The 23,408-nt window shown below is 33.9% G+C and overlaps 2 protein-coding genes across 6 annotated transcripts in view; one reads left to right on the top strand and one right to left on the bottom strand.

Moving 5' to 3' along the window:
• dclre1a (DNA cross-link repair 1A (PSO2 homolog, S. cerevisiae)) overlaps nucleotides 1-9,884 on the top strand; it is an 81,393-nt gene extending 71,509 nt beyond the window's left edge. For 2 of the 3 annotated variants that reach the window (XM_087274676.1, XM_087274675.1), the window contains 7 exons: nucleotides 1,041-1,174; nucleotides 1,917-2,035; nucleotides 2,192-2,335; nucleotides 4,781-4,926; nucleotides 5,380-5,534; nucleotides 7,244-7,382; nucleotides 9,334-9,880. In XM_087274676.1, coding sequence (XP_087130802.1) covers nucleotides 1,041-1,174; nucleotides 1,917-2,035; nucleotides 2,192-2,335; nucleotides 4,781-4,926; nucleotides 5,380-5,534; nucleotides 7,244-7,382; nucleotides 9,334-9,545 — 1,049 coding nt within the window. In that variant the 3' untranslated portion in view covers nucleotides 9,546-9,880. Of the gene's footprint in view, nucleotides 1-1,040; nucleotides 1,175-1,916; nucleotides 2,036-2,191; nucleotides 2,336-4,780; nucleotides 4,927-5,379; nucleotides 5,535-7,243; nucleotides 7,383-9,333 lie in introns of all 3 variants that reach the window. The other variant, NM_001020549.5, reaches the window with a different exon arrangement.
• Nucleotides 9,885-11,156: 1,272 nt separating this feature from the next.
• plekhs1.1 (pleckstrin homology domain containing S1, tandem duplicate 1) lies at nucleotides 11,157-17,386 on the bottom strand. 3 transcript variants are annotated; one of them, XR_015503217.1, is made up of 14 exons: nucleotides 16,952-17,082; nucleotides 16,308-16,345; nucleotides 16,069-16,166; nucleotides 15,870-15,985; nucleotides 15,629-15,781; nucleotides 15,488-15,533; nucleotides 14,836-14,913; nucleotides 14,627-14,743; nucleotides 14,422-14,517; nucleotides 13,264-13,377; nucleotides 13,084-13,140; nucleotides 12,808-12,897; nucleotides 11,601-11,730; nucleotides 11,157-11,519 (listed from the first exon to the last, which is right to left on the bottom strand). XR_015503217.1 is itself a non-coding variant. In XM_087274511.1 (14 exons), exons 2-14 carry the CDS (start codon nucleotides 16,327-16,329, stop codon nucleotides 11,463-11,465), a joined length of 1,143 nt encoding a protein of 380 aa, XP_087130637.1. In that variant the 5' UTR covers nucleotides 16,330-16,345; nucleotides 16,952-17,386; the 3' UTR covers nucleotides 11,157-11,462. The 3 variants fall into 3 exon arrangements, 2 of the variants coding, with proteins under 2 accessions (XP_087130637.1, NP_001108036.1); XM_087274511.1 differs by having other exon boundaries at nucleotides 14,453-14,517; nucleotides 16,952-17,386; NM_001114564.1 differs by lacking the exon at nucleotides 12,808-12,897 and having other exon boundaries at nucleotides 11,159-11,519; nucleotides 14,453-14,517; nucleotides 16,952-16,989.
• Between the last annotated feature and the right edge of the window lie 6,022 nt (nucleotides 17,387-23,408).

Consider the following 23,408-nt stretch of genomic DNA (forward strand, 5'->3'; position numbering starts at 1 on the left):
CCCAAATATTGATCTGAAGTAAACTTGAGCTGACTACAAAATTAAATATCAAATCGAAATCGCAATATCTGTTAAAAAAAATTGCACACCCCATGCACAAATCTAATATTGTAAAGCTTCCTATTAAAATATGAATCTAAAAGATAGATTTGTGAGGGGTGTACTTGTATATGCTGAGTATATCGTTTGAGCATCGATATCGCAGTGTGTGTATCTGCAGTAGTCACATTGCAGGATTGGATTATTTATTAAAGGATAAAGATATTATGATATAGTATTTTATATTATTGTATAAAACTATTTACACCATGATTCAGACGGACAATCATTCATTTTCTTGTCGGCTTAGTCCCTTTATTAATCTGGGGTCGCCACAGCGGAATGAACCACCAACTTATCCAGCGCATTTTTACTCAGCGGATAACCTTCCAGCTGCAACCCATCTCTGGGAAACATTCACACACACACACATTCACAAACACTCACACACACTCATACACTACAGACAATTTAGCTTACTCAATTCACCTGCACCGCATGTCTTTGGACTGTAGGGGAAACCGGAGCACCCGAAGGGAACCCACGCGAACGCAGGGAGAACATGCAAACTCCACACAGAAACGCCAACTGAGCCGAGGATCGACCCAGCGACCTTCTTGCTGTGAGGCGGCATTACTACCTACTGTGCCACTGCGTCGCCCTACACCATGATAACCATGTTAATTTATGTTTAATTGTTCAATTTCTGTATTTCAGTGTTGTTAGACTGCCAGAAAACCATACAGCACTTTTTGTTTCACCATTACTTTTGCTCTGTCGTTTTTATATATGCTTGTAATTTCTTAGTGTTTATGCAGATGCACTGCATAGAAGAAGGCTTGATTACCCCAGTCGATCTAATTAATGAAATCTTTCCAAACAGAGCTATATGAATCATCTGATGAAATTATGATCATATTGCAGCAAAACAAAATATCGCAATGTCAGATTTTTTCAGTATCGTCCAGCCCTAGTTCATAATATGTTATTTGTCTGTACAGGAACGGGCTTTGCTGTGGATGCTTTTCAGTATGGCGTTGTTGAGGGTGTCACAGCCTACTTTCTCACTCACTTCCACTCTGATCACTATGGAGGCTTGAAGAAAGACTCTGCTGTCCCTATCTACTGTAACAAAGTATGTCTTCCTGTCTCATTGCACTTGTCTCAGTCTTCTGATTTTCACTATAAGCTGGAAACTAAGGGATAGTTCACGTAAAAATGATTTTATACCCATTAAATCATTAAATCATCAAATTATTTCAAACATTTATGCAGTTCCTTTTTCTGCAAAAAAATTTGTTGAAGTGTGTTGGGAAGCATGTAACTAGAGACCATTGATTTACTTTGTATCCGAAAGCACTGACCTTTCTTAAAATATCATCTTTATGTTCTACAGAAGTGGATTAATGATGAATATGCTGTAATTATGTTGTAAAATATATTGAGTTTCTTGCACAGGTTGGTTAATTTTAATAAAACCTCAGTGTTTTATGACTAACCATTGGCTTTATACGCATCACCAATGAACAGTTTCTGATACATAATCTTTAATGTTTAACTGAAAAATAAATTCATCTACATTGATAGCTTGAGGGCGAGTAAATTAATAGCAGGTTTTCATATTTTGGGTGTACTATCATTGTAACATAAAAGCACACAAATGCACTTATAAGGTTAATCTAAGGGTCAGATTGAGGGTCGAAAAGGAAATGGATAAACAAGTTTGAATTAGAAACTTGGCTTATATTATAAATGGGATTGGGAAGTGTGGAAACAAAATACCAGGAAACAGTGTGATGTTTTTATTCTTTGTGATTATGTAAGGGGGGATTGACTGAATCTAAAATGTCATTACTAACCAGTGTTAATCATGACAGGTAACCAGTAACCTGGTGAAGAGCAAGCTGAAGGTGGATGAGCAGTATATTCATGTTCTTCCAATGAACACAGAATGCATAGTTCAAGGAGTGAAGGTCACTCTCCTGGATGCCAACCAGTGAGTGTGTCTTTTAACCAATGTACAATTAAGACCCATTTAGTTCTTCATTGTAGATTGCTATGTTTCCTGCTCATTTTGTAGCCTCTTTTTTATTATTTGGACTGTTCACACAGAGCATTAAGACCTTAATTACTATGACTGTTTTCCCCCCAGCTGTCCTGGGGCAGCCATGTTGCTTTTTGTGCTGCCAGATGGCCAGACGGTGCTCCACACAGGTGACTTCCGGGCTGATCCGTCCATGGAGCGCTACCCAGAGCTGCAGGGTCTCAGGATACAGACCCTCTATCTGGACACAACGTGAGTTGAAAGCTACTTTTCAGTGCTGCATTATGGATTTGTTAATGAACAGCTCAGCATATTCTCACATAAACAGAAATGGATGCTAAAAGAACACCCTACTTTTTTTTTTGGAAAATGTACACATTTTATTCAGCAAGTCCCCTTTAGATAAAGAGTTCAGCTGATCTCCTGGTCTGGTGGGAACATCTTTAGATTAGCTTAGCATAAATCATTGAATCTTATTAGATCATTAGCATCTCACTAAATAAATAAATAAAATTATCCAAATATTTTTCCTGTTTAAAGCTTGACTCTTCAGTAGAGTCTGTAGCAAAGTCACTTCCAAAATAATTATGCCAGCATTAGAGTATCCTAGCCATATTGACCTATAAAATAGCTTTTCATTTTATAAAAACCTTTCATTTTATGTTGGCCTTAGTACACAAAACTACAAAAGGATCAAGCTGTTATAGGAAAATTATTAAAAATTATTATTATATATATATAGTTTTTTTACATTTTTGATTGAGATGCTAATGGTCTAATCTGCTTAAATGATTTGTGCTAAGCTAAACATGACCACAAAGATCGGATGAATGTATTCAAATATAGTAAAAGCCAACGGTTTAACTCTTGGTGACCTGTACAATTTTCCCCCCAAAAAGTTTTTTTTTTATAGATTTTCAATAGAAAGTGTTCATTTTTAATAGATTTGAAAAACAAAACATATTTTGTTTTTGGCCTGCAGCTAGCTCTCTGCAACTCTCACATGGTCGCTCACTGAAGCTAAGCAGGGCTGCTCCCAGTCAGTACCTGGATGGGAGACCACATGGGAAAGCTACACTCATTGGCCACTTTATTAGGTACACCTGTCCAACTGAATGGCAGCAACTCAGTGCATTTAGGCATGTAGACATAGTTAAGGTGATCTGCTGCAGTTCAAACCGAGCATCAGACTGGGGAAGAAAGGTGATTTAAGTGACTTTGAACGTAGCATGGTTGTTGATGCCAGACGGGCTGGTCTGAGCAATTCAGAAACAACTCATCTACAAGGATTTTCACGCACAACCATCTTAAGGGTTTACAGAGAAAAAAGAGAAAATATCCAGTGAGCGGCAGTTCTGTGGGCACAAATGCCTTATTGATGCCAGAGGTCAGAGAAGAATGGCAAGACTGTTTCGAGCTAAAAGCCAACCATAACTCAAATAACCACTCATTATAACTAAGGTATGCAGAAGAGCATCTCTGAACACACAACAAGTTTACCTTTGAGGCGGATGGGCTACAGCAGCAGAAGACCACACCAGATGCAACACCTGTCAGCTAAGAACAGGAAACTGAGGCTACAATTCACACAGGCCCAACAAAAAATTGACTAGAAATTGCAAAAACGATGCCTCTGGTCTGATGAGTTTCTTTTTCTGCTGCGACATTCAGATGGTGGGTCAGAATTTGGCATCAACAACATGAAAGCATGTATCCATCCTGCCTTGTATCAATGGTTTAGGTTGCTGGTGGTGTAATGGTGTGGGAGATATTTTCTTGGCTCACTTTGGGCCTATTGGTACCAATTGAGCATCGTGTCAACGCCACAGCTTATTAAAGTATTGTTGCTGACCATGTCCATCTCTTAATGACCACAGTGTACCCATCTTCTGATGGCTACTTCCAGCAGGATAACGCTCCATGTCATAAAACACGAATCATCTCGGACTGTTTTTTTTTTTTTAATATGACAATAAGTTCACTGTACTCAAATGGCCTCCACAGTCACCAGAACTCAATCCAATAGAGCACCTTTGGCATGTGGTGGAATAGGAGATTTGCATCATGGAAGTGCAGACAACAAATCTTCACCAACTGTGTGGTGCTATCATGTCACATGGACCAATTTCTCTGAAGAATATTTCCAGTACTTTGTTGAATCTAGGCCACGAAGCATTAAGGCAGAAGGGGGGGTCTAATCGTAAGGGTATTAGTAAGGTGTACCTAATAAAGTGGCAGGAGAGTGTAGGTTGCTGCCGGGAGTGGTGTTAGAGAGACCAGAAGGGGGCACTCAACCAACAGTCTGTGTGGGTCCTAATGCCTGTAAATTGACGAGGACTGTATACTGCTTAGTGAGCATCTTCCGGATGAGACATTAAATTGAGGTCCCGACCCTCTGTGGTCATTAAAAATTCCAGGATGTCTTTAGAAAAAAAAGAGTAGAGATTTGGGCATCCTTGCCAAATTTGCCCATTGCCCTTTGTCAATCATGGCCTCCTAACCATCCCCACATCATAATTGGCTTCACTCTGTCTCCTCTCCACCAATCAGCTGGTGTGAGGTTTGTGGTATGGCTCAATATGGCTGCCATTTCGTCATTCACCAACCCCCCGACACCCACAAAAAGCAATTTAAGTGTCCAGAAAAGCACTATATAAATGTAAGGAATTCTAATTAATTACTATTATTTATCCATAGGTACTGCAGTCCAGAGTACACATTTCCAACTCAACAGGAAGTCGTCACTTTTGCCGTAAACACAGCTTTTGAACGGGTGACTCTAAACCCTCGTACACTTGTGGTGTGTGGCACGTACTCCGTTGGGAAAGAGAAGGTCTTTCTAGGTGAGAAAGCAACGTTGTCCTGCTTTGTCCAGGCCTTGTGCTACTTTATTCGCTCTTGAAAGGACAGATTGTTCGCTTTTCTATTAACCGTGACCATCATGAATGAGCCTCCTATAAAACAAGTGTTTACAGAAGAGGTTTGCAGATGATGTCCTAGCTTGACTTTGAGATGACGTTCCTCTTTAATAGTTTGTCTTACAGGCTTATTGTTCTTTTTATAAATTACATCTATGATTAATGTCCTACGCCCATTTATTTCTACAAGCTCTGATCACATAATATCCTGCTCTGGGCCATTTCCTCAGTTTACAACTAATGTGTGATTTCTGTTGGCTGTCTTACTGAGTTGCAACTTCTTTCCAAATCCCAGTTACCAATTTTCATTCATTTTTTGTGACTATAGAGATGTACTCATTTTATTTTATTTTTTTACTCTCTCACCTGTTTTTCTAGCTGTATCAGAAGTGTTGAGCTCTAAAGTATGTTTGTCCAAGGATAAGTATAACACCATGTGCTGCCTGGAGTCTGAGGATATTGGCCAGCGCATCACTACGAATTGGCAGTCTGCCCAAGTGCATGTGCTTCCTATGATGCAGATCAATTTCAAAGTGAGTTAAACCGCACATAAAACTTCTGTGACTATAATTCTGCTCTAAATTACGAAATGCAGTTTTCCCCCGTTTGAGTTCATAGGTGTATAAAAATAGCCGATTATGCTAAACACAATCAATGAAGCTGTGTTTACTTATTCAATTTGGACTTTAAAATTCATACAGCGTTCAGTGTTATCTTTAATTTTCCTTGACAGCGCGTTTATGCTAATGCCAGAGGAAAAAAATACGATTCTAATTACAGAGACCAAGTGCCAACGCAGCAATTCTGGCACCGGTAGCACTGATTGAGTCAGCGTGACTGAAAGTACATTCTAATGAGACAGTCGCAGATAATAAAGATCAGCCATTTGATGTGGCCTAAACCATTATAAGCAACTTTTCTCACCCATGACAATGTGGATGTTGATTCAAAAGCAATTTCAAAGCTGTTCCCAATGAGAGAAGTGTTTAAATGGTTATGACAGGAAGAGGAGAAAATATAAAAAGGTTAATTGTAGATTGCACTGTATTTATATTTGCTGCAACATTGAAAAGTCATTATGTAAATTGAAGGAAAGAGGTTGATTACAGTGTGGCATCATTTGACTGTGATTACCCTGACCTTTTTTTGCCCTATACACTACCGTTTGGGGTCTATAAGATTGGTTAATGGTTTTGAGTCTTGTATGCTCACCAAGTCTACTTTTTGTTAGTTTATTAGTCATGATAATGCTATACTCGTATACACTAACCGGCTACTTTATTTGGCACACATGGACAACTGCTTGTTAACGCAAATTTCTAATCAGCCAATCCCATGGCAGCAACTCGATGCATTTAGAAATGTAGACATGGTCAAGATCAGAGGTGCTCAATCTTGTTACTGGAGATCTACCTTCCTTTACAGTTTAGCTCCTACCCTGATCAAACCCATCTGAACCAATTAATTAGGACCTGAAATCCACTTGATAATTACAGACAGGTGTGTTTGATAAGGGTTGCAACTGAAATCTGCAGGAAGGTAGATCTCCAGGAACAGGATTGGCCACCCCTGGTCAAGATGATTTAAGTGACTTTGAACATGGCATTGTTGTTGGTGCCAGACTGGCTCTTCTAAGTATTTCAGAAACTGCTGATCTACTGGTAATTTCACACACAACCATTTCTAGGGTTTACCGAAAAAAAGAGATACTATTCAGTGAACGGCAATTCTGTGGGCACAAATGTTTTATTGATGTCAGAGAAGAATGGCCAGACTGGTTTAAGCTAATAGAAAGGCAACAGTAACTCAAATAACCACTCGTTAGAACCGAGGTATGCAGAAGAGCATCTCTGAATGCACAACACATCCAAGTTTGCAGCTGACAAGTCTGTAGCAACTGCATGATGCTGTCATTTGGACCAAAATTTCTGAAAAATATTTTCAGTACCTTGTTAAATCTATGCCATGAAGGATTTAGGCAGTTCTGAAGGCAAAAGGGGGTCAACCCGGTACTATTAAGGTGTACCTAATAAAGTGGCCGGTGAGTGTATAATAATAATAATAATACTAAGCTGAGATTTCAGCAGTTATTGCTCTTGTTTTAACTGCCACATTAATCTGATTCTTTCATAAAATAGTGTAATATTCTAACTTTTTCCTGTACTGTGTTTACATTTAGTCATTTAGCATGTGCTTTTGTCCAAAGCGTTGTACTTTCAAAATAACTTTTTTTGCTGTACAGAATCTTCAAACACACTTAAAGAAGTTCTCCAAGAAGTATGACCAGCTAGTGGCCTTCAAACCCACAGGCTGGACCTTTAATCAGACCGTGGGAGTGGACGACATTCTACCACAGACTCAGGGGAACATCAGCATTTATGGTGAGTGTCAATCAGTATTTATCAGTACATTTATTTACTTGATTTATGTCAATGTCTGAAAAGATCTCGCACTTGTGTCTTAGATATAGGGCTGGGTAATAAATAGAAAAGTAATTGAAATCGACATTCAGAACCAATAATCTATCGAACTGTTTTACGTCAATTTTTTCAATTACTTACCTTAATGAGTGTGGAGTCACATGAGCAGGCTCTGTTTGTTACTATTGTGTTACTTTTCCACTTTTTCCATTACATTAAAATGATTGCTTACAAAATGCAAGAACTGCACTGTTATATTGAAAATAATTAATTTTGTTTCCAAAAGTGCAAGTTATTTATTTTCACTTTTTTATGAGAAAAAAACAGACAATATGTGTTTTAATTTCAGTTGTTCAACGTTGATGTTCAGTAAATAATCATAGATAGTAGATAGTGTGTGTCTCCTTCAATTATTTTTAAAATCAAGTAATGCACCCTTCATTGAAAAGTCTCTCACTTGTAATAAGTGAGCATATTCACTGTACAAAACTTGTCTGTGAACTCTGAGGGCAAAAAAATAAATAAATGAATAAAATAATCGTTCATTAATCGTAATCGAGTTAAAATATTCAATTAATGGAGATTTAGATTTTAGGTGAAATCACCCAGTTCTACTTAGATGTTAACATGCAAGGCTTTTGGTAAAACCAGTTAAGAGTTCAAGCGTAGGGCTATATTTATATGTAATAATTTGAGAAAATTGGGTCACTTCACTTTGAAACTGAAATTGCAACTCGAAACAAACCCTAATCAAGGGAAGTGCATGTACATCAAATTGTGTTGTTTTGGTAATACTGTTTTTATGCATTCAAATGCTGTCCGTTTTATCTGGTATATTTAGGAGCCCTGGGCATAATGAGTGCATATTTTTGTCATTTCAAATCAAAAAGAAAACAAGACATTTTTTTGAAAAAACATATAAAAAACACCTCATCATTTTGCGCCTTTTTGGCATCTATTATGGCCGGTTTGATGTGGTTTTATAAGGTTGTCCATTTTGCGTAATGCTCAGCCTACAGCAATAAAACAAAAATGCAGAAAACACGTATTTTATTGATATCTGTCACGCCTTCCCTTCCTGAATAAGATCTTAAAGAGGATTGCTTTCCATTAAACTGATTTTGGGTGTAGAGACAACACAGCCTTGTCATTCTGTTCCACTAACTGACAAGATTATAGCTAATGGATTCGTATGAGGAATGTAATTACATTTTATTGATTTTTTTTTTCCTGCTGTTGTTAGAAATGCTGAATGTCATTTCAGGCTAAGAACATCATGTTCTTATATTAACAGAGTCAGCAGATGTGATTTGACCCAGTGAAAAACTCAAGATGTCAGGTTTTGCAAGCCCAGGGTTTTAATTTCAGAATATCAGCGGTCTGCAGCCGTACCAGGTGCTGCCTCAAGCAGTAGATGCGTCTCATTTCACAAACTCCACTGGAATCTGAGACGTCCAGCATGGGTTTTCGTGGGAATTTGTGCTTGTTAGGCCTTTACACAAATATACCATATAATTGCAAAATAATGGACTGCTTAAACAGCAGTTTCATAAATTATTAGTTTCGTCCTACAGTGTATGACATACCACAGTATATGCACTTACAGTATATACACTTATACACTGTGTGTAGTTTAGTGTTATTTTTTACTAAACAGAAATTCAAACTGCCTCCCAGGCGATGTTTAATCATGGCTAAATTAGTCAAATCAGAATCTGATAGATCAGTTGAAAAGTGCATTTATTTCAGTGTGAATGCACTATTTTGCATCATTATGTAGTATAAATAGTGTAAGCATGCTTATTGTTGGTCCGTATTTGATTGTGGCAGAGTAATTTTTGTATAAATAGCTTTTTCTGAGCATCTCCAAGAGTTTGAGAGCCATTGCCTACTCTATAATTATCTATTTCAGGTATTCCTTACAGCGAGCACAGCAGTTTTCTGGAGCTGAAACGATTTGTTCAGTGGCTACGGCCGAAAAAGATCATCCCCACGGTGAATGTGGGCAGCTGGAGGAGCAGGAAAGCCATGGAGGGCTTCTTCCATGAGTGGATGACTGAACCCAGAAACCTCAGCTCAACACCTTGCACCCTCAGAAGCTCAAGCTGTGGAACAAGGCAATAAGTAAACTGACAACAACAATGAAATCTACTGACCACAGTTAATGGTGCCTTTTATTGATTGGACTTGTTCTATTCAGTGGACCAAATGTTGGTTTTGGCATCTGCCTTATATTTGAAAACAAAATGACTTCTAATCTGCCTTTTAAGTGCAATGCTATAAAGGTTAAAGGTGTTGACTTTTACTATTGTGTTTTTCTTCTTGCCAGTATAGCTAATGCTGAAATGGACCACATACTGTATGCTCTCTTTTAGAGCATTTTTTTTTAAATCTGATGGTTTTATACGTGATTAATAACATAAATATAAATAAATCAATTAAACTTATTTCAAATGCTACTAATAACTCTGCTTTTCGTATATTGGAATGTTGCTGTTATTTTTTATGGTTTTGCATTTTTTATGTTTATTATACATCCAGATCAACATTTTTCCAGTAAAGTCTTTAAAATATAGTGTTTCAGGATTAGATTTAGATTTTTTTTTTCAATATCTGAATCTCAAAATGAAAAAAAAAAAATCAAACACATTTGGATAGTGTATCAACATGACAGATTTCAAAGCAATAGCAATTATACTGCTGGGGTTCTGTGGGTTGTAAGAAGTGTTATTCACCCTTCCACAATTTAAAACCATAGAAATGTGCTTAATCAGAGCAGAAGGCATAAATTCTTAGGGACTGATTGATGATTTAAATGTTGCTAGCACTGCAAAAAAATTATATATTTTTCTCTCTATTTTTTTATTCAATTTTATATTAGAAATTTTAGAGATTCGTTAGATTTCATTAGAGATCCAAAATGAAGAATTTAAGTAATTAAACAAAATTGGATTTTTTTACTTAAACGAACATATCAGCATATTATGTTAGTTGTGCATTTATTATTTAAAATTTGAGTTGATTTATTAATATTCTTTATTAGCTAATTAATGCATGATATTTCTTGTTCAAACTTGCTTCATTTTTTTCAAAGAAAAAAACTTAATAAATATATATTTAAATATAAATTTATTTTTTAAGGAATCTATATATTTGATTTGAAATACAAGAGGTAAATATTGAGGAAGAACTAGTATAGCTTTTAACAATGTGATTAAATAGTATAGAAAAAGTAATTTACCTAGTTTGGGAGGATTTTTTGGTGACATTAAAAACAAAATAAACTTAATACAATATGTGTGTAAAAAAACTTTTAAAGTCAACTAATTAACTGCTTACTGTATTTTATATATTAAAAAACATACTTATTTTATGTCCTTTACTTGATGTATTTTTGTTTTATTTCATCTTAAAGTCTTGAGTATTTATAAAACTTGCAGAAACCATACATATAGTATATTAAGGAATGCCTTGGTATAAATTAGCTACTGAGTCATGAGAATTGAAGAAATAAGATTCAGTTTGTATCATTCTGCCACCATGTGGTTATATCATATATTGCAATTAAATGCAATTTAATTTAGGACAGATTCACCAGCATATAATATTCAAACACTGTTAAGTATGTTTGAATATTGTAATTCTATGCAACATGTATTTACTTCCAAAAGTAGATTCTGTTAATGCATGCAAGTCTGTTGCCCCATTAACCTCAGTAATTTGAAACAAGCACAATAAAACAAGACATTTTTTTATATTTGATTTCAAAGCTCAACAAGACTTATTGTAGACAGAAGACAGAAGCTTAATGTGTTATTGTTGACACCCTGTACAATTTGTCACCAATAATTCATTTACAAAAATCACCACTAGAAAAACTAGCAGTTTTGCTACATTAATAAGTATTATCAGCTTACTCACTGGACTGAAAAAACAAAAAGAAACAATTACTGATTTTAATAAAAGTGAAGGGACTAGCAAAGCAGCTCAACAAGTAAAGTCGTATGAGATTAGGCTGTTTTGTTTTGTTTTTGTCTGTCTTTAACTTTCAGAACACATAGGAATGGAGTCTTTGAGCCGTCGAACTGTAAATGTTACCTAAGAGGGGAAACAAAAAATGTCAGTATCACGCTGTAGCTGTGATCACACAGTGGAAAGAATTGATCTACTCATGATTACCTCGCCCTTGGAAAGTTTTCTTATGTATAGCTGTATGTCCTCCACTGTGTATGTCAACAGGTCATTGAATGCTAGGATCTCATCTCCCTCATGAAGTGAGCATGACACCTCGCGCTTTTTACCTTTCATGCTGTAGAAGAAATGAAATGGAAAAATAACAAACGTAAGTGGTAGTATTTGTAGTTTCTGTGTTCATCAGCCAGGATTGTCAAAAATGATATGTCAAAAAATTAAGATGGCATTGAATTTACAGTTTATACATCTGAGAAAGATAAAACTTATTTTTTGTTGTATTCTGTGAAAAGATGGCATTTCTCTAAATGTAAAATTAAGCTGTTCATTTTTATGTTACATGTTTTATGAAATGTAAAAATATAACCAAAAAAACTTGAAAAGAGTAAATCATTATTTGGAGAAAAAAAAAAGATTTTTAATCATAAAGATATGAAAATTTTTTATTCTAATAATTTTTTTTGTAAAAAAAAAATAGTGGAATTTTTAAGAAATGTTTTCAGATCTTTATAGAATAAAACACGTCAGAATTTAGCACCCACTTTGAATGTTATCACTCGCTTGAATGGGCATTATCAGTGGTTATCAGCTGATAGATATAGGCCAGTAGGGACCTTCTGCGCCTACTGGTAGGCTCACAAGACTGTTAACATCCATCCGCATGGTTAATCATCTATACTAATAGAGAAGACTCAGATCTGTTTGACATTACTGTGACGGTTGGTAGGGGTAGACGTTAATAAAATACAATTATTGGGAAATTCAATAAATAATTCTTGTGATTAATCAGCTTCTAATAAAGAAGACTCCAGATCTAGTTCTGTTTTTACAATACTGTGACGGTTGGGTTTAGGGTTGGGGTAGGGGTGGATGTTAATAAAATACAATTAATGGGAAGTTCAATAAATAATATAAATAATTCTTGTTAACTTCCGGGCGCAGCCGTATGTGATCTATAGTCGATTAACCATGTGGATGGATGACAACAGACTTCTGCACCTACCAGTAGGCCCAGAAGACCCCTACTGGTCCATATCTATCAGCTGATAACCACTAATAACGCCCATTCAATCGAGTGACATTTGAATCGGCTGAAATTTTACCCAAACATGCTTCATAAACACAAAAAAATAGAATATGCATGGCGCAATTATTTATTATGAATAACTTTAAAATCAATTTGTTATAGTTTTACCGTAGTCTTCCTGTCTCCTCTGAAAAGACCAGGTTTTTCAGTTCACATGCACTTAAGCTGATTTCCTTCTCAACAAAGGTGTATGTTTTACTGGGGAATGGAACGCAGTGTAAAAATGTGGTTGGATTCCAAAACCACAATTTCATAATCAAAGCTGATTGACAACTGAATTCTGCAGGTTAAGGGGGGGATGGGGTTTCTGACAGGTGTTTTCAACTAAACCGCTCTCTAAAGAATATAGAAATGTTTTTGAAATACAGATAAAGCATAAATCACCTGTTTCCATTGAAGTTAGTACAATAGTCTGTATTGTTAATGTCGCTGATGGTGGTACTGAAAGAAAAAAAAAATGCAAAAGATTATAAGTAATAATAAGAAAATAAGCAATAATTGGTTACTTCATACAACTGGAAGCTTTACATTAGAAATATTCTGTTTATGCTTAATTGTTTTTACCTTTGTGGTGTTTGACTGTGTGGCTCGGTGATTTTTTCCTGTGTCTTTAAATTATTGAAGACTTGCGTCATACAGGTCAACAGACTGTCTTCAGATGAACCAATCCCACTCTCCCTTTAGGAAAAAGGCAAATACTTGTTAAGTAAACTGATTATTTATATCACTGACATTTCTGTACAAAGCATGAGTCTAGAAAACAAGTCAGTCAGCAAAATCATGGAGAAACAGCATACATTTTAAAACTGCAAAATGACACTTGACTACTACAAACAAGCTTTCATACACTAAGGAAGTTATGTTTGTTGTTGGTTCAAATTACTAAATTAAAATGATCTGCAAAAGAATTATTTAGGATTTTTTGCGACAACTTTTTTACAACAAATTTACATTTTTTAAAAACAAATAACTTCATTCATGTTGTCCCAACACAAATCGATTGTACCCAGCATTTTTTACACTGTAAAAAGTGATTAGTTAATCAAAACGAGTAAACCAATTGTCTGAAATACAAGTTGACTTTACAAAAAGAAAATAAACCCATTGAAACTTGGAAATGTTAAGTTGACTTTTTATAATTATGCTAATTGTGCTTTTTTAATGTCAACTAATCCCTTTTTAGAGTATGTTTTCAAACAATTACTGTAATTATCACAGTATTACATATTTGGTGCTTCATTAAGTCTATAAAATCTACAATTATAGCCTTTATTGAATTTAGAAGACACACTGGAGTCTGGAAGAGCAGATTTATTTTTGTTACTGTCATTTTGCTAGATACAGAAAAGCTGAAAAAAGCAAGTATAGTAATTGTAAATGTGTATTGAAAAAAAGTGATTAGTTTACTTTCATTAAAAAAAAAAGTGAATACAATTTGCATAATTGCAAAAAACAAGTCAACTTAAAAGTTCCAAGGAACTAGGTTTACTTACATTATTTTTGTAAAGTCAATTTGTTTCTTTAAAGGCAACTGGTTTACTCGCTTTTAGTAACAAATCACTTTTTTAGTGTACAGTGTAATTATTAATAATTGCAAACAGCTTAAATTTGCTAAAAGCTGCTAATCAGACGAATGATTCTATCGCACCACTTTTTCAAGGACAATTACGGTAGTTACAAATAGAATGGTTTATTTAACATTTTAACGATAAAGTAATGTACATTTTAAATCCAGAATAAGAGTTTGTCTTACTCTGACGACAGCTCCTCATTGCTTTCCTCTCCGGTCTCATCAAGGCTTTCTTCTTTTTCACTCACCTGAATAAGTCAAGCAGTTGTATCAGCATGAAATATTTTAATTTAATAATGTATAACGATGCAAGTGTTTGGTTTTAGTGGCAGTGTTAAAATTACAACAATGCAATACCTTTGTTTCAGATCGGTTTCTATTGTGTGTTTGCTGGCAGCACTCTTCAGGATGGCTGGTAACAACTTCAAAAGACCTCGTCCTTGGAGGCACTGCGGGTCGACTGACGGCTTTACTCTACAGCGAGAGGTACGGGAAGAAATATTTCAGCTGGGAAGTCAGTTTAAGTCACAATAAGCATAAGAGAGAAACATTGAGGATTAATTTACCTTGTCGCTGTCACAAGGGTTTTTGTCAGTGGATTCTGTCATGGTTTGTGGTTTGGTTTGTGATTCAATTTTGAAATTCTGTGAACACATAAAAAAAAAAGACTTTTTAGTTTGAATAAAACCAATTAAATGGTGAATGTGATTTTTTTAAAGCTTTGAATGTATACAATTTTATTTAGTAATCACTGCATTTACATACATTAATAATAGGATTATTAATGTAAATTTTAATTGCTAATTTAAAATCTTAAAATAAGAGCATGGAATCCAAGAATTACCATTAATAACCCCATTGGAATTCATTAAATATTTTTTTTTTTATTTAAAACAATCAAGATTGATCAGAATTGAACACAATGTTATGGATTGATTTTCACAATACTTAAAGTTTTCAAGAATTTAAACAATAGTAACTTACCAAGAGTAAATTTATCAACAAAATATGATTTTTAGATAAACAAAATGTATCAATATATGCATGAACACATGTATACAATGGTTTGTCAATAGACATGCATATACATTTTTATAAGGGTTATGCAATAAAATATTTAACAACGATTCAGTCCATTTTTTTAAATAAAAGTGCATCATTTTATTATTTATAAAGAAACTAATTGCAGCTTTTCACATTAAAAATAGAATGTCTTACCTTCAAAACTCCGAATATAGCATTAAACCATCTATTCACCTCCTCACTGAAAACAACAGATTATTTGTTGTAAATAAATGTTCGTTTATTATTGTACTTTTATTAAGTAATTAAAGTTCACTAAAGGTAATCATGACAAACCTGGAGTCGCCGATGAAAAAGTATTCTCGCTGCACCTTGTCTGTTGGATTTTCTGTTTTCATGAAGAGCACAGAGGAAGAAGAGCACTTGAAGGTTTTAGAGATCCATTCAAAAGCCGAATGTGATTCGGGTCCCACGTAGAGCAATGTGATGCTGCATAGGAGTGTATATAAATGTATTTATCATTGAATAATATTAATAATTTATTTAACTGAAAAGCATTCACCAAGTTTTGTCTTACCTTGAAACCTCAATGGACTTTATAGCTTTGTCTTTCTCAGTGGTTTTGTAGTATTTTAGCTCGTGGCTGCCGTTGTTTTTCTTTTCAAGCACAAAGAAGCGACGCTTCCAGGATTTCTGCAATAGACAATGAAACCGTTTATTTGAAATGTGGAGAAAACCTGCAAAAAATGTAAGTTTACAAAATCCAAAATCCATACCATCTTTCTTATTTGGCCAGAAGGAGGGGATTTGTACAGGAAACCTGAACATAAGTCCTCCATCTCAGCTGCTTCACTATGGTTTGAAGCAGTTGAATCTGTTGCAGAAGAAAGCATACACTCAATTACAGAATAATAACTCATCTCAATCTGTATAAATTATATTAGCCAAGTGTTTTCTTGTAGTCTAATATCTTCTCCAGCTATTCTGGTTCCTGTGGTTGTGTTCTTAGGCATACCTGATTTTTTTCTGTTGTACATTTAGAAGATGTTGTTTCTGTGCAAAAGAAGAATGAAATAAGTTATGAAGGCACTCATCAAACGATAGTTAAGGAAGTTTTAATTGTAACAGTTGTAATATATAAATAAGCTGCTTTTTAATACTAGAATTTTAAATAAATGTATTTAATGTGTTAAAAACCTGAAAGGAATATAATTAGTTCAACCAAAATAAAAATGTTGAAGGTTTTCTCACTCTAAATGCCATTATAAACTATTATGCTTTATTTTGTGGCACACAAAAGATCCTCTCTGTGAAAATCAAGTCAGGTCTGTAATGTTATTTTGATTTATAGACGCTATTTTAATTTTGAAGTACAAAAGCTTTGAGTAATTTCATTTGAATGATCCCTTTTCTGCGTGAATCATCTAATTTTTAAAATTCTGTCTATAATAAATCTGTTCATCTAAAACCAAACATGAACAACTTTCTTTTATCAAATAGTTTGTAATTTATTAGTATTTTTAAGCTTAAATATGCAATATATATATATATAAATGATAAATATGTCAGAAAGATTCATATGGGCAAAATGTAGTAAGCAGCTACACAGTCATCATATCTGCTTAAAACGAACTGTGCTGTATATTTTAAATGCATTACCTGTATTGTATGTGTCTCCTTTGCACCGCTGTCCTGTTCTCAAAATCTGTTACAGTATTTTGAAGGAAGACTCTTTTTGTTTTTGAGGGAGGTGGAGATTCTCGTAAAGCTTTCAGTGAGTCCTCCCTTTGTTGGAAACTTCAAAATTCATGGGTCACCAAAAATTTGGTTTTGAGAATTGCTAGATTACTGGCAGTGACTTGAAAACATGATGCATGGGGGTTTGCCTTACTGGAATGTCTGAGATGATTGTAGTTATTTAGATAAATTCTTTATAAACTGAGCTGATAAACATCCATATGCTGGCTTTTTAATTTTTTTGTGTCTTTTGATATCATATAAAAAGATACTGTAATATCTAATTAGTAATTTTGACCTTCTAAAATTGGGTAATTTTTAAGTAGAGGCAAAGCAATATTTACATAGTAAGTCTGAAAAGTCAAATTATAGTTTGGTTGCCCTCCTCATATAAATGAGATCAGATTAATTATTCAGAATCAGTCATTAGCTAATCAGTTAGAATCAGTTTACACTTTTTTTGTGTTTGTTTGTTTAATGTTTTTTTTTTTTTTTTAGAAACTCTGTGCATGTTTATTTCTGGGAACACGATTAACACGAGGAACTAAGATGACGTCTGAAAATTCCAATACATTCCGTTTATATTTTCAAAGACGCTTTGACAACAGAAAATGCAAGTAGTCATCTTGCAAGAATTGCATCAATTTTTAAAAGACCTTCTCCCTATTTGTTATCTGGAGTACATGTTTTCACAATTAGAGCCTTTGATTTAAAACCTGATTCTCTGCCTGAATGAAGAAACTCTTAAGCCATTTTATTGGGTGCCAAAATGAAAAAAGCCAAAGTTCCAACCCAAATGACCAGCCAACCACCTGAATTTATAATTCATAATGGAAAAAGGGCTACATAAAAAACAGTGGTGTTTGATTATGTAAAATCATTTGTTCAGAGTTCCTCAAATGTCTATTCAGTACAAATAGAGCCTTTTTTGGTTCTGGTCTCAAAAGAGGCTTTTTGTTCTTGTCGAAAATGTTAATGATTTTAAAGCATTTTTCACTATAAATAACCTTTAGCGCAATGAAAAGGTTCTATTAATGTGAAGATTATTCATAGAGACAACAATAGCAACAAACAACCTTTATTTTAAAGGGTGTATAAAATTTAAAATAAATTAAGTACAGAATCTTTCAGTTAGATTGGATCACACCTTGACATAAATCCACAAAAAGCCAATCTGTCAGTCAGTCTTGATGGATGATGCAAATGAACATAAACATATACACTCTGATCAACAATGAGCAGACAGTTTTACTTTCAAGTGACTTGCATAAGCACTTTTTAAGCACAGTTTTCAAATGTGCTTTTTAGAGCAGAAAGCAAATTCAACCTTGCAGCAAAGCAAGCGATCTACAGGTCTGAAAAATTATTTATTCCACTCACTGCATTTTCAGAAATCACCGCTAGAGAGTCCTGCTCACTGAAGACATGTTAGACTTGCTTACATATTTATCACACTGTCAGCCAGTAGCATCTGGCTGCAGACTTGCACAGACATTGTCAGGCACATGCACTCTTTATAGAGCAAATGCCAACACTGTAGGGGTAGGGGGTATGTGTAGACACTAAAAACCAAGAGTAATGATTACTTTTTTGTCCAACAACATTTTTAAGGAAAGACTAGATATATTCATGAAGTTTGAAGTCTGATGTTTGAGGGTCACTAATATAAATTATATATATATATATATATATATATATATATATATATATATATATATATATATATATATATATATATATATATATATATATATATGTATATATATATATATATATATATATATATATGTATATATATATATATATATATATATATATATATATATATGTATATATATATGTATATATATGTATACATATATATATATGTATATATATATATGTATATATATGTATATATATATATATGTATATATATATATATATATATATATATATATATATATATATATATATATATATATATATATATATATATATATATATATGTATATATTTATAAATTTTTTACTGAACTGTTTCTTTAATATTAAACCACCATATAACCTATAGTGTGACATGGAAACAACAACAACAACAAAAAAACTGCTTTAAACAATATAGAAATAGCATGAGAGAATTGATCTTCATTTTTGGACACAGATCGTCATTTATTGTACCATTATTTTTTATTCCAGTTGGAATTTCTGTGTGGAGTTTGCATGTTCTCGTCATGTTCATGTGGGTTTCCTCCAAGTGCTCTGGTTTTCGTGCAGTACTGGTGAATTGAATAAACTATGAGCGTGTGTGGATGTTTCCCAGTACTGGGTTGCAGCTGTACTGGCATTTGTTGTGTAAAAACCTATGTTGGCTGTTCATTCTGCTGTGGCAACCCCTGATTAATAAACTAAGTCAAAAAGAAAATGTATGAATAAATGGCTTGTCAGATTTGTTGTACATTTTTGATAAATACGAGACAAACTTTGCTGTCATCATTTCAAAACTTCTTTTCCAACTTTCTTCAAGACATCTTCCTTTGTGTTCAGTAGAAGTAAAAACTCAGTAGAACGATAAAGAATGAGTATGGCAGAATTACAATTTTTGGGTGAACTATGTATTGAATTTGAAAAAAAAAAAAATGTGAAGGGGTTTTCGAGTTCATTGTGACGAATAATCTATAAATAGGTTGACCAGACGTTTCAGTTTACCAGAAGCTTGCATACCTACAATTCTCAAAAAAAAAAAAAAAAACTCTTAATACCACAGCCTTGTCAACAAGGACTAATGAGCTATGCTACTCCGTTTAATCCTGACCACTTTGAGACACAATGCAGCATTTACACAATTTTTTTATTTTTTTTTTGCTGCATGTTTTTTTTTTTGGGAGTTTACATCGATTTAACTTCTCTTTGAAAGAAAGAGAGGAATAAAACACTAGAGATCAGCCTTCAGGTACATGATGACGACAGACCTCTGATTTATGCTAAAAACTTAAAAAAAAAACTTAATTCTTAAAAAGTCTATGCTGTAAGGCAAGGGTGATCAGGGCAATGCTTGATGAACCGATGAAAGAACATTCTTTAATGTTCCTTAAAACATGTTGTTTTTAAATGATTATACACTGTGAAAAATGCTGGGTTCCACACAATTACTTCATGTTGTCCCAACAAAAATTAAGTTACATTTTTTACACTTTTACAAATTGAAGTACCCTGAAAAAAAAATTCAAACATGATTCCTTAGATTTACTAAATTGATTTAAGTTAAGTGGTTGTAAACTATTCTTAGGTTGAATTTAAGCTAACAAATTCAGTTGAACTAAATTTAATTTGTTAGTTTAAATTCAACACAAATAAATAGTTTGCAACAATTTTGCAATTTTTGCAATGTAGATTAAACATAAAAGAATCGAATTGTCCCAAAAACACAAAATAATTGTTTTGTTTCAACTTATATTAAATAAATAGTTTGAACAAGCAGCAAAAATAATTTTTTGAGTGTATATAATACATTAATGGCAAATAATTTTAAAGTAATTGTGAAAAACATAAACCAAAACTGATTTTCAAATATACAAAAATGGATTATGACCGTTCAATCATTCATTCATTCATTTTCTTTTCGGCTTAGTCCCATAAGTGTTAATCTGACGTCGCTACAGCAGAGTGAACCTCCAACTTATCCAGCATATGTTTTACACAGCAGATGCCCTTCCTGCTGCAACCCAGTACTGTGAAACATCTTATTCACACACATACTCGGGACAATTTGCTTACCCAAGTACCCTTGTTTTGAACTTGTGGGGGAAACTGGAGCACCCGGAGGAAACCCACGCCAACTGACCCATGCAGCCAAGGCTCGAACCAGTGACCTTCTTGCTGTGAGGTGATTGTGCTACCCACAGCGCCACCGTACTGCCCCAGATTTTGACCATGCTGATTGATAAAATCTTCACACGTCAGTCAACAATCAGTCCTGTTTTAAAGGCTGGTGCGATTTCTGAAAGCACTCTGACATCACTGACGGGAACATTGAGTGAGGATGAGGAAGCACCATTTTCCATTATTAATCATTTTATTAAAGTCTGTTAATTAGTGAAGAACTCAAAATTCTGGCTTCAGAATATACTCTCCTTTAAAAGTTTGGTGTTTGCGATGTAGAATTAGATGAAATCTCTTTTGCATACCATTTATTTGGTCTAATAGTCTTAGATGGCAGGATTTCTGATGAATGGAAAATTAGTAGTAACAAAAAAATTCTAGTTATCGTCTAGAAATCTGAGAATAAGTCCTGAGAATAGCACAATTTTACGATCAAGCTCTGGTTGCAGCAGAAATTGAATCTCGATACAAAATGTTGTGCTTTATGTAACTGTTTCTAAATATATATTAGTCTTCCAGTAAAGGTTGGATGAAAGTCAAAGAAATCCTGACCAACCTGCTTTCTCCAATGAGGAAACAGTCTGTCATTTTCTGCAACAGATTGGGTTTCCACAGACCTATTACCATGTCAGATACAGATTAAGGCAAGTTTCTGCTAAGAAAACTCACAGATAGCTTTTGAAGTGGTGCAACTTTAACATTTCTTTAAATGCATTTGTGCATTTATACTTGCATGTGCAATACTTAAGTAAAGGCTTTATAAAGTGATTTTGTTTTGCACAATGTCGCTTCTGTGCTGTAGTTCACATGAGATGCATTGTGATTGTCACCTTACTGCATGCCAGTGACGTATCCTTAGTGGAAAAACACAAGAACAATTTGTAAAAATCACGGATTATCTATATTTTCCTAGAAATACATTATCTCTGAATTCTGTGAGTCCCGTTTAGTTAGAGTTCACTCTGGTTCCTAACAGCACTCCTGGTTTTCTATACCTTGGTTTACCTTTTGTTTTAGTGTCATTGTGTGCATTTGACTTTTTTGTCCTCTGTGACATCTTTTGTTCTCCGTACTGTTGGAAACAGAAAGCTGTGTTTTTGTTTAAGCTTTCAGGTAAATAGCCCTCTCCCAGTCACAAACAACAGCATCTCATTTATTATCAGTTTGCATGAAGTTGTCAAAGCCACCACATAATAAATAATTATAATAATTAATTATAATTATAATAAATAATAAATTTGTGGCAAGGATTGATTTTTACAGTTTTCTATTAGGCACAACACTGTAAAAATGCTGTAAAATTTTAAGTATTGCTGGCAATTTTGGTTGCAAGAAATACTGTAAAATTTACACGTGCACTGTAAATGAAACTACAACAGTGGTAATTGTTAATTTACAGAGCGCTTGTAAATTTTAGGTAATATTGTTAATATAGCCATTAATGCTGTAAAAATTGGCAGCAAATGTTCAAGTGCACTGTACATTCTAAAGTATTACTGACAACCAAAATTGCAAGTAACACTGTAAATGTTAAAGCACATTGTGTGTAGTTTAATAACTGAATAAGATAAAAATTCAGTGTACAATTTATTGATGATGTATATCATGTAGATCTACTCAGAATATTAATGTAAAATTAAATTATAATTAATAAATCTAATAAAAACCTAATAAAAAATATCATATTCATATTCTGTGCTCATCTGTTTGCTAATATGCATCGTCATCAATGCAAATGTAGTGAATGTGATCTTTTTACTGCAGCAGATGTTGTATGTGGTTGGTTAACGGGCTAAAACATGCAGATTGTTCTGACATATTTGTTTCTTTCATATTTTGAAGGTGATCTAAATATTCATGGATTCAAATAGATGGAAAATAAACAGGCTTGTTCTGCAGTTCTGTGGATGTTTTGCCCTGCAGGTATATTTTCCAGTTATTCAAACATGGGGTAGGAGTTGATGGGCAAATTGTTAATAAACACATTAGAAATTGTAATGTTTTGTTTTTTTAATGACTGTCATTTATTATTTTAGCATGATTTACAGAGAACACCCACTTCAAATGTTTTAAGTTAATGATTACAACAAAAAAGCTTTATCCAGCAGATTTGGAACACACAGTACATATGGTAACATTAAAAGACCATATATTAAAATCACAGCGAATAATTGAAGTTCTCCATAACTGTTGGTTTGAATCCACTCTCCTTAAAACCAGTAGGATGTGCTCATTTGACAGCAATAATTATTGAGCATTTATATATAATGTATTATCAAATATATTAGTACAGGCCAGAATAAGAATGTTTTTTTTCCCATAAATATATCTGATGATTTACCATGGAATATTATAATAATAATGATTTCTTTTTTATATAGCGCCTTTAAAACTTAATCCCAAAGCGCTTCACACAAAAAAGATACTAAAGTCAAAACTGTTTTGGGTAACAATGACAGTAAAACATTTAAAATAGACGAAACATTCAATATCCAGAACCAAAATACACACCTCACAAA

This window comes from Danio rerio, chromosome 12 (assembly GCF_052040795.2).
Source record: "Danio rerio strain M-AB ecotype USA chromosome 12, GRCz13ab, whole genome shotgun sequence".
Taxonomy (NCBI): Eukaryota; Metazoa; Chordata; class Actinopteri; order Cypriniformes; family Danionidae; genus Danio; species Danio rerio.

Bases quoted from the DNA above. Each gene is read 5' to 3' on its own strand.
- plekhs1.1 (XM_087274511.1), bottom strand. From the start codon at position 16,329: ATGTACAACAGAAAAAAATCAG. The intron at 16,167-16,307 runs GTATGCCTAAGA...CTTCTGCAACAG, and splicing joins GTACAACAGAAAAAAATCAG to ATTCAACTGCTTCAAACCAT. The intron at 14,744-14,835 runs GTAAATTAATCC...CTCTCGCTGTAG, and splicing joins ACCCTTGTGACAGCGACAAG to AGTAAAGCCGTCAGTCGACC.